Source organism: Spea bombifrons, chromosome 5 (assembly GCF_027358695.1).
Source record: "Spea bombifrons isolate aSpeBom1 chromosome 5, aSpeBom1.2.pri, whole genome shotgun sequence".
In the NCBI taxonomy this organism is placed as follows: Eukaryota; Metazoa; Chordata; class Amphibia; order Anura; family Pelobatidae; genus Spea; species Spea bombifrons.
The window spans coordinates 31,620,372-31,635,931 of record NC_071091.1 but is presented as its reverse complement, the minus strand read 5'-3'; the positions used below and the strand labels follow the sequence as shown (position 1 = coordinate 31,635,931).

Here is a 15,560-nt window from a genome sequence, read left to right as displayed (position 1 = left end):
GATATAAATGCAAAGTTCTTACCACCCTAGTAACCAGTGGAATGTTCTCGCTGACTGGATTATTTTGTTGGCTGTTATGTTGATCAGACCATCGTTTAAACTTTGCACAATAATCACTTTTTATACATAACCCTGATAATCATCATTCTGAGATATAGCACTCAATACTGCATGAAGTATTACAAATGGCTAAAGTGCCCTAAAACATGGATATAGCATTTGTTGTTAAAGCAAAAAAAAAAAACAGCTGGCAGTCTGTGTCTCTATCAGATGTTGGACTACAAATTCATCAGGTATCAGGTACCATCCACATGATTCCAATAATATAAGATGGTATTCCTGCACCATTCTATCATACTTGAACCCAACATACTGCAAAAAATGTATTAATTTTTCCAATGAACATCATCAATAAGAGTGTTAACATGATTAATGATATGTTTGCTCTTTACATCACAGTAATAGTCGACACAGGTCGTTCCACGTGGATTTTTACTAGACAGAATTTTTGATATTGCAGGAAATTAGAGTGTTAGATACAATGTTGGCTGTGCCGATACAGTGCTGTTGATCAAAACACAAAAGATATGATGAATACTTATAATTTTAACGTTCCAGAGGGCAGGAAAAGGTATTATCTCACTATTGCTTTCTACATTAGGTTTAAACTTGGAATGCCAACACAGTAAGTAGTATATGCACAACAAACTTCAACAGAAAGGTTTCACTGCGTCTTGAGTTTTAAACACGACCATTTCGTTATTTTTTGTGAGCAAACGTACATGGCAGCATGACTTATGTGTGTATATAAATGTATGTATATATTATATATGGATACACAAGGCTGGACAAACCTCTGTTGGGTTTGTGAGCCAGAAGCAAAGTTGCATGAGCCAGTCAAACCTTTTTAGGACCTAGGAAGTTATGCATTCATAGCGATCGATATAAAATAGCACAAAAGTCGGGCACAGTCGGTAAAATATTAAGTGCCAAGGATATCCAACTCCTGGGATTTCTCCAGCCAGGAGAAATACATAAATACACAAAAGACAGTGAGGTCTGTGTTTCAACTTTTGAGCAGTACATAAAAATAGGGTCTTTAGGAGAAATACAATGCTTTACAAAGTAAGGTCAGGTCTGCCTTTAGTCAAAGTAAAGTCCATGACTGCAATATGAATGAGGAAGAATTATGCAAAGCCATAAAAGCAGTTTTTTTTTTTTATATATTAGTAACTGTATTTGGCTCCTCTTCGGTTTGAGGCCAGACCACACAGCAGCATTGACAGTCTATTTATTTCCTCAGTCCAACAATATTATTATAAAGTATCCACAAAGCGCTTATCACAGATGTGTTACATTATTGTGGTTGGAAGCAACGGGAATATAAGCAGATCGTATCTGGAGCTTTTTGGTAGACTGTTTGCCTTTCGACTCGTACAGCAGTGGCAGCTGTATCATCCAATTGCAAAATTAGTTGATACATGAAGAAAAGACTTCAGAAGAGGTGATTGGAGCATGACATGTTCAATTAATACAACTTTGATTTTTTTTTTATTATTTTCTTGTTTTGAAATTTCTCCAGTTAGCGGAATTCCAGTTGACACAGAAGAATCAGGGTAAAGATCTCAGTTGCAATCATAAACAAAATCATAATTGCTAGGTTCCTTTGGGATAGGTGGAGGTGCATCGGGAATCTGTATATTTTCCAGGTCTAGAAGACGAAGCTTTATCTCCATGCTTAATAGTGTGTCCAAATCATTCCGTGTTAGGTCACTGATCATATCCTTCCCAAGTAATGCATTTAAGCCATCAGTCCAGATACAGTACTGTTAGGGGGGGAAAAGAACATTGTTATAAGGCTGGCAAAATACATGCAAACAGACATCTGAGATTATGGAAATTCCCTAGTTAATAACCAATGGATAGAGAGATGGAAATCAAACCAGTTATCATTTACATGACACAGAATCATCATCTAGGTGCAATTTGTTTTAGTGACCACGTATAATAACGTGTGTGTTCAGGGGTTAAGACACAAAGGAGTAGACTTTTAGGTTCTACAACCAACAGAAGGTATTATCAGTGAATGGTAATCTCTGTCTTTGTTGAGGGGCTGATATGTATTGTAAAGCCTAATCATATCAGTATGTATTCCACAAAAGAAACAAAAAGAAAAGGAAAGCCTCCTACACATTGAGTGTTAAGGACAAAGCTCAGAAGGGCATTAAAAGGAAAGAACAAGTATGTCCTGGTGAAGGGGTCAGGTTCAGAACACAGTAGTATTGTCTCAAAGGATAACTCAATAAAACACTTTTATTGAAGTGCAGTTAATCCATTACATTACCTCCTAGTAGAGAGGCAAAGGTCAGCTATAAAGCTCCATTACCAGGGGATTAGATTATAAAAAGGTATTTGATTAATAATATACACATAGTATATAGATGGAAGCGAAACCACTGTTAAAGGTCCATACTTTGAAGCAAGTGTGATACTCAAGCGAAAAAAATAGTGTTACCAAACATCACATTTCCTACAGCAAAGTGGAATTTTGCAAGAAAATTCCCATGATGACTTTATAATTGTGTTTTCCTTCTCTTTAGTTTGTTTCTAGTTCACAATCAATTTCTTAATTTAAAAAAGGTCAAGTTTCCTACAAAATAAGTAGGAAAACAGAAATGTTTTCGTCTTAGACAATCGATAGCGTTTGAGCATTTGTTTTCACTGCGTGTGGTATGTTTTTTTTAGTATCAATAAAGCAGATCTTTTACGCAGAATAGGAAAGGGCATTTCAATTTGGAGATGCCCATAGGCTTTTATTGTTTGTATATACAATAATACCGTACCTCGTGTTTGTCTGGAGCTATGAAATCTAATTGGCAGTTGGAGTCATACATTATAGAAAAAGCCAACTCGAGAACCTCCTGAAATTGTGAAAAAAGAAAATGTCAGAAATGACATAAAAAACATAATTTAATCTATCAACATAAAGATGAAAAAGCTCCAGGCCACCCAAAGGGTAGATAATGGAATGCTTTTTCATAATTTCCTGTTGTAGGCCCAAGACTATCCAATTGTGTTGCAAATTTTTTCCGCATAACAACCCCTTAGCAATTACTGAATGACTGTGACTAGATTCTAGTCCAGCAGCTCTTCTTTCAAGTTGATTTTGATCATTTACATGAAAAAACAAAATAAACTGTACATAGCGCAACATATAACCAGAAATAATAAAAGATCACAACCCAAAGTAGACAGCAAGTATTCTGAACAATTCAACCATATATTTATATGGCATATTTTTAGCATCAAGCGAACTACAGTACTATCCCCTATTCCTGTCTGCCATTATCTGTTCATTTTAAAAACGGAAGACATTTTCTTTATTTTGGTTTTATTCTCATGGAAAAATAATTTTCAAAACATGTAAGAGGAAAGAGTTAAATCCCTTTAAGCCTTATCTAGTTGAGTTCTGCTTTATTAATATGGAAAACCCAATGGTTATAAAGGAGAAAAAAACATATTAGTTCCATTAGCACTATGAATTCTGACATGTTAGGGGCTTACTATGCAATTATCCATCTATGACGGCTTCAAGGCATCAATACATGTCATGTGCTAATTACACACTTACTTAACAAAGTGACATAAATTGTACCACCGGGTAGATACATGGAGCTATGATGAATTACTGTAGTAAGATAGAACAGCGGTTTACTTATCATGATGTGAAATATGGGTTTTCACCTTGTTCTGCTTGGCTCCCTTTTCTTTTACGTGTAGACAGTCCTTTCCCGTCAGAATTGCTTTAATGTCTGCTACAGGCACTGTAGATAACAAACACGCATTAACGATATATGTTGTCACAAGAATGCACGTGTTCCTCTCTCCTCAGGGTCCTTATAAAGATATACCGGTAAGTCTCTTACATAGGCAGTGACAGAACTGCCAAGAGCAACTTAGGGTTTGTTCTTTGACATTAATATTCTTTTGAGTGTCCACGTTATGGACAACATGGCATAAGAACTCAGGATCAGATATTGTATTTTTTGCTAATGAAGCAATCACTGGGCATATACCATCCAAAGCAACCACTGCCCCTTGTTCTTGTACCCACTTAGCAAAAAAACCAGAGGATTAACTTTGCACGCAGAACAATCTTATTTATAGTTAGAGAAAACGTCAAATATTCAATAGTAATTATTAAGGAGAAAATCCATATAATTGGGACTACCACATTTGGAATACCAAAAAAGAGTCACCACAGAGTGTTTTCTGAGATGACACCTCACATTCAAATATGTAAAAACTATTACACTGTGTAATCCTCTAGAAAAAGACTCAAATTATACTGAAAATCTGTAATAAGCAGGGGTGTAACTAGAAACCATAGGCCCCTGGTTCCAAAAATTGCCCTGGGCCCCCCAACTTCAACAGCTGGTCCGTGCCATCGTTACCCCCACACAACTGGTCTGAGCCTTCTTTGCCCCATCTTCAAACATACAACGTATGTAAGCACACAAATTACACACACTTACTCATACTCACTAGCACACTCCATCTCACCCCACTTACACAATTACACATCCATGCTCACACATACACATATACAATTACACATCCATGCTCACACAGTACACATGCATGGTCAAACACACACACGAGTACACATGCATGCTCAAACACATACATATTGTGTGTGTGTGTGTATATATATATATATATATATATATATATATATATATATATATATATATATATATATATATATATATATATATATATATATATATATATATATATATATATATATATATATATATAACCCCGATACCGTTTCCGTCTCCCTGTGACGTGACCCAATATGTTCCTTGTGCCGGTTCAAAATGGTTAGTTCTGACCTGGCAGATGCATACCTCCCAACACTTGAAATGTCCAAATAAGAACAATTTTGTTTTAGGGGGTGCATTAAGAGATGTAGCTAGAGAAATGTGACTTTGTGATCTCTTGGTAGCCATTTACATAACTAGGTAAGGTATTTAGAAAAAGAATAGTGACAGTAATAGTGAAGAAGAATAAGTAATACACTTATATACACACTATTGTGACTTCTAGGGCTGTAGAACCCTATGAAATGTTCATGTCCAGCAACACTCTGAGCTCCTAGAACAAAAAGGGACTACCGCTCTTAAAAAGCATAATTTGAAAGTTTTACAGTTGCTGTTTAAAGACAGCCTCATATAAATTCATCTGTCAGGTTGGCATTTTGGTAATTATCCTGCTTGGTGTCAGTAATGCATGTTCAAGCATTATCAACTGACTATAGCGAAGAAAAAATTATTTCAAAGAGACAATTTACTGTCCTTGACTAAATAAAAACTAATACTTGGGCATTTTAATATCCATTCTTAAAAATCACTTTTCAATAATTACTAACTAATGGAATAGCCATGTTTTATCAAAGTGCCAATTTAAATCCAAGGACCTGGATGTCTTAGACATTTCTGTTCTAGTAGGGTGCTATGAAAAATTAATGTTTCTTTTCTTTGCTTTAAAGACAAATTTGAGCTGTGGAGTTACGGACTTACATTGGTGTCATGGTTACTTACAATTCCATAGTTCTGACTGCTGGATAGGTTCAAACACGATCAGGATATTTTATGGGTAAATTTACTAATAGATGAAATAATGCTTCGCGTTGTGATAGCAGTTGGAGTCGAATACATATATTATTTATAAAAACTACACATATTTTATGTTTATTTGTTTAGAGATACTTCATTTAAAGCTTCAACTAAAGGAAGATAAGATTGGGCAGAGCCACCATTATCTCATCAATATCCTGCCCTTTCTCTTCAACCACCTAACCGATAACATACATAGCATTTGTACTTACATTTCTCTTGCAAAGAATCATGCGGTACTTCTCCTTGGGGACTCTCCTCCAAATCTCCATAGTGTAATACTTTGTGATTTGGTGACAGCCGACAATACCTAAACTTATCTGAAAAGAAATAATACAGACATCATAGTAACAACAGTCATCATCATTATTCTAGCAACAAATGGCACATCTGTATGCTGCTCAAACATAACTTAATTGAACCCAATAACCCATTTAGTTCTAGTTTGGTGATATCCACAATATGAACACCAGGTTTACAGACACTTTAGGGGTGCTAAATATATCAATAAAAGATGGAATGATTCCCTGTCTGAACTGCTATTAGCTGAACGGTGTTCTAATTCAGAACACTAACAATACAATACTTTATTTATATTTACATAATGCTTTTGAAGTGAAAAATAGGTTAATAGCACAAGAAAAATCCAATATGGTACATGTTCAGGTAAATGGTGTATTTATCAAGGTTTATTAAGTCAAGGGTGAGTCTGTGCGCAAACTGTGATAACCTAAAACTTGCTGACCTAATAATTCATCATGAAGGGCAGACCTCATTAAATTTCTCTGGCAACAAGATTGTGCTGACCTGCATACAAACATTAATGGTTGCCATGGACTCCTAGGCGTTTTACTGCATTGCAAATTGGTGCATGCAAGGCCACCTTTTGTATAGGGTAAAACAGGGAGGTCGCACACTCTGACCTGTTCTGCTCCCAGGCATCTTGGTAACCAGTGTGTCCAGCAGGGCCACATAATACACAAGCTGCATGGAGAACTCAATGCAAGAGAAACAGGAATAATGAGAGCTGTGAGAGGCAGAGAGGTGAGGGACAGGGGAAGCTGTAAGAAGGAGAACTGGGAGAACAAAAGTAAAAATTTGCGTGTGTGTATATGGTGTTACAGAGGGTGTGTATGTGAGTGCATGGTGTTAGCATGTGTAGGTGTGTTACTGTATGATGCGAGTGCATGTTTGTACGTGGTCCAGTTTTAGTCACTGTGTGTATGTGTTCGTGCGTGCTGTTAGAGCAACTAGTCTGTAAGCTGTGCAGTAGAGAAAAGGACAACTGGGTGCTACTGCAGGCTGCCCATGATAAGTGGCCTAGCTTTGATTAATATTTATTAATATGTACTATTACATACATATACATAGGAAATGCACAAAAGGTAGTGGTTTATGTGATGCTGTTGCAGGATAGAAGTCCCACAAAAGTTGCTCTGGGCCCAATACCCTACTAGGGATAGCCTTGCATGCACCATTTTTTTTTTTTTTTTTTTTTTTTTTACAGAAGTTATAAAATTAGTCTTGTGTTTTATTTATCTTCCTCATCTGTCTGGTTTTGGTTAATTAGGAAGTGTACCTAAATTAATTTAAGATTAACTTTTATCTTAAAAAAGAAAAATCAAAACTATGCCATACTCGATAGATGTCTGCATGCAAAAGGTGTGATTCAAGCATTATGTATCATTAGTGTAGATTACCAACTGCAAATTAGATTAACTGCTATAGTAATTGGTTTTGATGTTTGCTACAATTTCTTGCCTTCGGAAATTAAGGTTGTTGGAGAGAATATTCTCGGTTATTGTTTTTGAAATCATTTGAATTTGTTAATGTGCCAGTGAAACTGAAGCCTTGATAGGTAGTCATACTATTGTTATATTATTTTGGTCTTTTTGTTCCTTTGAAACGCATGTCAAACTGGAAACAAAAGTATTTAATACAGAACACTGATTAAAAACAAAATTAAATTCACAGGGTAGTAATTTCCTTAAAGGGATAGTTTTCTCACCAAAATATACTGTATGTTAAAGACCTTTATATGAATTTAAAAGTTAAAGGGACATCATATATACTTTCATATTTTCAGTACGTAGGTACTGTTTTGTACCTGCGCACAGTTCTATAGTAAATCAGGGACATTACAGATGTATCAGGCAAAAGCGTAAGCCTTATAAGAAAATAAAATGATCTATTGACATCATATGCTTTATTTCCTATGTATTTATAGCCCTTTTACTGCTCATTGATAAGTGGTCCTTTTATATCGCTAGAATGAGCCTACAAGCCAGCTGGTAACTCAATAGCTTTAATTAATAACATATCATAAAGTTAGGGGAAAAAATAGTCAAAATCTCAATGGGGATAAGGAATAAAAACAGTAGGGGAATAGTTTGCTTTGATAAATTGCAATAAAAAAATGTATTGCCAAGAAAATTACAACAGAACTTAAATCGGAGTGCAAACAGTGCTATAATATTTTAATGTCAGACTCCCTTTATACCTATTTTTCAAAGAAAGCTCTGACATTCTAAGGAAAAATGTAATTAAATCTGTCATTTTCGAGTACAATAGGTTTTTTCCACACCCACGGCAAATGGAGCCTTATTATACAAAGTCCAGCAGACAAACACAAGGGCTTCTCATGCTATGTTTTTGAGTGTAAAAACCCAATACTTCCATGCCTTGATGATTTCTTCACTTCCCGTTTGCCTCTTTAAGGGATTGCACCCCCCCCAAACATTCTATTCCTCGGTTCCTCATACTAGTGAGGAGAACTCATTTAGAATCTTGCCACTTAATGGCAATTTCCAGGAGCTTCTCCTTCTCCTTATAGGTGGTGGGAAAGGCTAGGGCACAGTTACTGCTGGGACATGGGCAGTAATTACATGGATCCTGGGTTGGGAGTGGGTGCAACCAAATGTCAACGATCCCCATAAGTTCAAGACACTAAGCCAGAGCCCCATTGAAACAGTTTCACCAAGAGACTGGACGGCACCCATTAAGATCTCAGCAATTGCTAAGAATTGTTCTCCGATTAACAACAAGCAATGGGATGGCTACGGCAGTGTGGCACATGTTACTGCTTGTCCATGTTTTCTGCAGTTTATTCTCTAAAAGAGTCTGCCTTCTACAAGAAGCTGGAGATGTAAGAAAGCTCCATTGGTAAATGCCACTGACTACAGAGCCTATTTAAACCTTAAACACCAGCAGGATCAACTCATCCCTTTCTCTTTCCGAGGTTGATAAATACCATTCATTAGGTAATAACTATTATTCAGCTGGTGATTTGGTTAATTTCGAGAGCACTAGGTGTTATGTACAGCACGAAATGGGTGGATTTACACTACATATCCGTTACAAAGTCAAATAGACGCCAAATCTAGAAGTCACTTAGGGCCTATAACTTATGATGCTAAACTATGACTGCATCTACTAGATTAAGAAGTTGAATCATTGACTTTACCTGTAAATGGTAAAGGAGAGAGCACAAGATTGGGTTAGTGGGACACTAAGACTTATATTTGAGTATCCCAACTGGTGATTTCTTATTGGTATATAACAATTGAAATCCCTGCGTCAATATATAAGCATATATTTACCAGCTAACAAATGTAGTCTTCATAAGGCTTGTTATTAGATGCATTTGGCTGACACATATAGCAAGTTGCTGCAATAAACTCTTTGCGATGGTCTATGAATGGGTTAAAAATTGTACAACCTCTTTTACAAAAGTACCGAGGTATGTTTATATATTATTTATAAGGTTAAAAAGATAGGCTTAGAAATAAAGAAGAAATTTATTTCTATATGTGAAAGAAAAAGAAAATGTGCTCACTGTTCATCTAAATAAACATCATTGTCCAGAAGTTACTGGGAATGTACAATTAACGAACTGCACCATGACTTAAACAATGCACAGATCATGTGTGTGTCTTATAGCAACACAAATAGCGTTTGCATACTTAAAGTATATACAACGCTTAAGATTATTTAAGTAATAAACGAATATGGTATACGTTTACTATATTCAGTTCCAGGGAGGTGGAACTTACTGGGTTAAACCCCTGGTAGGAACAATGAACACAATCCCAATGAGGAAGACTTAATGCATATTGATACAGAAATGATTTATTTCATTCTAAGTGTAGCCCGCCCGAAGGGCCAACGGCATAAAATGCGTTTACCATTTAGAAAGCAATATATCACTCCCTGTGCCCAAGAAAGCCACAATAGTAGGTGTTGGCCATAAAGACAAACACAAAGACAAAGGAACCGTTAACAAGGCCAAACTACTTGAAAAGCTTCTTTCTGTACTTTAATTCATTTATGTTCCATTTTCAAATGCAACCTTTTCTTGAGTTAGTGTGATGGGCTGCATTGTGGCTGGATGCTAGGAAGGACAGCTATAAATTAAAAACAGGAGCTTTGGCATTAATATGTCATGAAAGTAAAGGAGACCTCCTTTGGTCTACAAGTGTCCATATTAAGCCCTGACCCAGGTTTGGGACCCAAATCCTAGAATGTTTGCTGGGTATACCACAAAATACCACAGCCCTTAAATCCTCTATAATATGTATAGCAACAGCAGAGTGTTTAAAAAAACCTAGCCACAGCTTAATCTTTCACTACATTTAAATAGTACTTATAAGTCATAAAAGACTAATTTAGATAAAATTCTCATCACAGTTGATGGTGATTATATAAGTAGGTGTTACACTACATACAACAATACATACAAACTTAGTAAAAAAAAAAAAAAGCAAAAAAAAAAGCAATAGTGTTATCATGACCTATGAAATTACCTTCTAGTTACTCCATCATTCCTCCATTTACCCCTCTGGTCTCCTATTATAGCCCTTCTTGTCTCTTTCTTGCCTCTAGTTATTGTAGTCACCTCTCCTTTTTATTAGGCCCCTTGTATACTTGTGCTCACTTTTTTTTTGTTTGTATCTATCGTTCAATCTATCTTTTTTACCACTATGCAGTTTGTCCCTCTCCAGTCCATTTAAATTCCTTACCTATCCAGCTCCGTTACCCCTCTAACCCCAATACACTTTTCTCTTATCATTTTAACTGTCCATTATCCAACTCATTGCAGTTCTCCATCCTATCCCACCAAAGCATCATCTCAATCTTCAAACCACCTGTCATTTTTAGCCTTTATTTTCTTACTCAAACCCCATCTTGTCATAACTGCTCTTGTGAAATGTAGCAAATTAACCTCCAATCCATGTGTCTCAATTGTGTCCACCCACCCTATGCACACATAGTCAATCAGTGGACACCATGAGCCAAGTGACACCTTAATATATTGCTATATCTAACACTCTTTTTAAAAGGACAATACTTTATTGTTCAGTCTTCGTGGTATATATACACATTGTCCTTATTAGCTTTCCGACGATCTACGCGTTGTCTACTCTTGTCAGTCAGCTCCACTACAGCTTTCACCCATTTCAAATTTAATGAAAACTTTGCTTGAAATGAACAGGTATGTGGCACGACCGGTGACATTCTGGAGCACACGTTAATGTTAACACAGTTCAATTTTCTTTCGTCTTCAATGAAATCGTGGAATGAAAGAAAAAATAAAAAGGTATAAGATGAGTATTGTATCTTTTCAATACAAACTTTAAGAAGAATAAAGGGAGGATGGGGGTTCAACACTTTAAAGATGATTATTTCATGTGCAATGGATTCAGGGAAAAAGCATTTTATAAAGCTGAATGTCAGCAAAAGGAAAAGCGAGAAAATAGCCTACTGGGATTTAAGCTACCAGAAACATTTTATAAAAATGAAATTATGGTATATTATTTCCACAATATTGTTCTTGCATGTAAAACCAGTGCATTACACTCTGTTTAAATACATGCTGACTTGTTTGTCTACCTACCTTCACCTCAACAGGGAACCTGCTCAGATATGGCTTCATTGGCCAGTCTCTTAAATTGTACTTGACTTAAACATGATACTACCTTAATCAATTTGTACTTAATTCATAGTTTTGTGTTTTTAACAATTATTTATACTTGGGACCTTCCTAGTACCAGCAGCCCAGAACACCTCCAAATGCCATGTAAAGGAAGCAGAAAGGCAGCGATAAGGGGGTAGGATCAGACCAATTTAGACACTAAAGTGTTGGAAAGTAGGTGGAAGTGTGTAGAACCTGGGAGGAGGTGGACAAATCTATTGCAACTGCGTGATGCCATCATCTCCATATGGACCAAAATCTCGGAGGAATGTTTCCAGCACCTTTTAGAAAGTATGCCACGAAGAATGAAGGCACTTCTGAAGGGAAAAGGGCAGGGCCGGCCCGACATTGGAGCCGAGTGGGGCACCCAAGCCCCTTTTTTTTTTTTTTTTTTTTTTTAAAGCGAAAGAGAGAGAAAGGGGCGCCGAGTGGTCAGTACCCGCTCGGCGCCCCTCTCTCTCTCCTCTGCGGCGAGTCTCCCTGTTCGGTCTCGGTGCCAGCTTGTAATGCTGAGTGCCGGAAGATTTCCGCCGCAGGACTGCAGAAAGGTAAGTACAAGGGGGGGGCGACAGGGACGGAGGGAGAGGAAGGGTAGATAAGGGGGGGGCGGCAGGGACGGAGGGAGAGGAAGGCTAGATAAGGGGGGGGCAGCATTTTAAAATTCGCCCCAGGCGGCATTTTGCCTTGGGTCAGCCCTGGAAAAGGGGATCCAACCCAGTACTAGTAAGAGGTACCCAGTAAAGTGGCCAGTGAGTGTATGTAACAAAATGTTCTACAGCCCTAAAACTATGTGCATATACACAGCAAAAACTATTTTTTAAATGTTACACATGTAAGTGTGTATATACATTGTATTAAGGGCATTGAATAGCACAGCAACATATATATACTGTTTTTATGTCACACTTATTGACAGGCTCATTTTAAGGAAAGAAAACTTTAAAAATAATTTAATAGAAAAATCTCTACACCATCTCAGCCAAAAGGTTTAGTGTCTGCTGATGCTGACCTAGATATGAAATAGTGACCTCATAGAGAACTTTACGGTGGACATCATTTTTTTTTAAATTACTGTGACAACAACCTTCAGACCATCATATTATTTGGGAAAGGTTATTTTCCCATTTATTTTCAGTGCTGAAATCTAGGTCATTTTTGTAAAGTAAAGACATCAAGTAGTCTATAAAAGGGAATGCATTTCAAAAAGAATCAGCGTTCCTCTGGTTTTTTTTGTTGTTGTTTTTTTTAAGTTTTGTAGGGTCCTTCTCAAAATATAGTATTAACCAATGGCAACAGTCATAAATGTTCAGAGATATAACAAAGCAGCATGTATACCATTTAAAAAAATTAAATCAGGCCCCTTAAGAATATAAAAAAAATCTTCGATGCACCTTCACTAGCTATCTTGTTTATTGCTGGGCAATAATATTTATTATGACAGATTATAGGTGTATGAATCCATGTTTTGGGTAGGATATTTTTAACAGGGACAAGTTATAGGGCCTACAAAAGGAAATCAAGAAGACAATCCATGGAGATGTCATAAACAGGTTAAGAATAATCAGAGGCTACCCCAAAAGGTCATGTGATACCAGACCTATAGAGGAAACTAGTAAGGCAGAGTTAATTTTTGCTTGTTTTGTTGCAAGCCACATATTGTTTTCTTTCTCACCATCTCAAGACTTCCACGAAAAGGGATGTTTGAAACTTTTTGTGAAGGGAACACCATTATAGCTAAATATTTGAAATATCCATTTCTTATGAAAGCTTGGTGGTGGTGGGTGGTAATGACAAACTGAAGTGTTATGATGTCATTGCTGCTGAAAAAGCTTCTTAGATGGTTAAGGTAGAGATACAGTAGTTAAGAGCCACAATGATATAAGCGCGTGTTATATCTGCTTAAATGGTTGCACAGGGAAAATGAATTCACAAACCTTAAATCTAAAGATATCCATTCTATTCATGAATTGAACAATTTGTTACTAAATACAGAGGTGACCCGTTGACAGGTAGTGTGACTGACATTTAATACAAATGTCATCAGCTTTCAGTAGGGAGCTTAGACATATATAATTAAGTAATGGCTTTTGTGAAAGATAACCTTTGCAGAATTTGGAATATACAATCTTTTTTCGTAAGGCAGGTTTTATTTTTAGCATTAATGGTTACAGTTGCCATCCAGCTTTGAGCTGTTGAATGAATGAAATGAGAATAAAATGGTTTCGCGGGCTGCATAATAAAACTATCAAATTAATATATAGTACACTATGGTAACAGTATATTTGAAGATAGTATTTCTCCTATATACGTTTCACCATAGTTCCCAAAATTATCTTCTTTTGCAGGGAAGCATAACTAATAAATGCAGGGAAAATTCTCTTCGTCATTTTTCCCTACCCTGGTGTCATTTTTATTAAGGAGCTCTGAACTGTATCAAGGTGTTCTTAAGCGTTACATGTTTCAATAAAATCACATACATTACCCATTTGCTTAATGCCTAACTCAGCTGTATAAAGTCAAAGTAAGTCACTTAAGTCTTGTAAGTCTTGCACACTCCATTAAGACAAAATCGCTCTCTTTGGCTGCTTTAAAGGTTGGAACGTATGATGTATGTTATCATACATAGGAACACTGCAGGTATAGACAAAACTGTGTGGAGCAAGACTTAAAACAAAATATATATTTCCCATATTGAGTTGAGCAAGGGCATAAGCGACCCATGTATGGCCACTTAAGGAAACCAGCTAGTCTTCCCAAACCCACTTAAAAAATGGTGCTCTATACAATATAAAAACCCACATGGAACCAGATCTATAAGGATTTTAGTTTCTGTGTTAGCAGTACATAAAGCTCCTATTCAAATCATTAATCGTTATTAGATCGAGATCATTTAAACTTTTCGAAACAGAAACTGCTGTTCCAACAGAAACCGCAAAGCCATCTGATTAGGGTCTTTAAACGAATCATGGCATGAACAGGATATCTGTCGATGGAAAATTCAGCCTTTGAAAATGTGAAGGCTTTCTCTTTATTTCAATGTGGGCTCCAGGGAAACAGCAGGGATTCTCACTCTGTGGAAAACCTGAACTTAATTCCTTGTACTTGAACGACTTGAAGAAGCACTTAAAATTTCATAAGGAGATGTTTTCCGACATGTAGGTCAAACTTCTATAGGCAGTGAGATAACACGTACCACTAAAGAATTGATGAACGTCATTCCCATCAACATGTTCTTGAGACTCCGAGAATATTTTATCTCATAAAATATTAAGAAGAATGTGGTGGAAGTACTGCTACCATTCTCCCATCATACATCAGAGTGTAATTACAATATAACACATATTGTGTCACTTGGATTGAATGCAGCATGTAATTCAGATAAAATATTAGCACATTAAATTCTACATATTTATCAGTTTTAGTTTTATAGAGCTACTATTTCTAGGTTTCTCAGTTAAATTTAGTACTGTAGATATGCTGATTAATCCTAATAGAATGTCTCTTCTCTCCCCAAAAAAGTGTATATTTATATATATATATTTTATTATTATTATTATTTTTTTTTTTTTTTTAACAAGAACCAGTGCTAATTTTTGGGGTTTTTTTGTATCCGCACTAACACTAAGTGAGAAACAGCTAGTTACCCAAACACTTCAACATAGCGAAGCTACTCAGAATGTTTGAAAATATATTTTTCTACATTAATCTATATGCTTTATACACCACAATAAAATATCTTCAATACAGGCTATACACTGATGTTCCACCTTAGGTGGTTATTTGCGTACATTACATTTTTTCACAGGTAAAAAGGTCAACGATGCAAAGGCTCATAAAACATTCTCTTAACTGTTTCACACACTTAACCCTTTGCAAGAGAAAGGCTGTGAATAATAAGGGGCATGTAA

The 15,560-nt window shown here is 36.3% G+C and overlaps 1 protein-coding gene across 2 annotated transcripts in view; it reads right to left on the bottom strand.

Moving 5' to 3' along the window:
• Window positions 1-478: 478 nt before the first annotated feature.
• Window positions 479-15,560, bottom strand: part of ELMO1 (engulfment and cell motility 1) — a 160,767-nt gene continuing 145,685 nt past the window's right edge. For both annotated transcript variants that reach the window (XM_053468334.1, XM_053468335.1), the window contains 4 exons: window positions 5,894-6,001; window positions 3,745-3,824; window positions 2,844-2,921; window positions 479-1,826 (listed from right to left, as the gene is read on the bottom strand). In XM_053468334.1, the coding sequence (XP_053324309.1) occupies window positions 1,626-1,826; window positions 2,844-2,921; window positions 3,745-3,824; window positions 5,894-6,001 (467 nt within the window). In that variant the 3' untranslated portion in view covers window positions 479-1,625. The remainder of the gene's footprint in view (window positions 1,827-2,843; window positions 2,922-3,744; window positions 3,825-5,893; window positions 6,002-15,560) is intronic.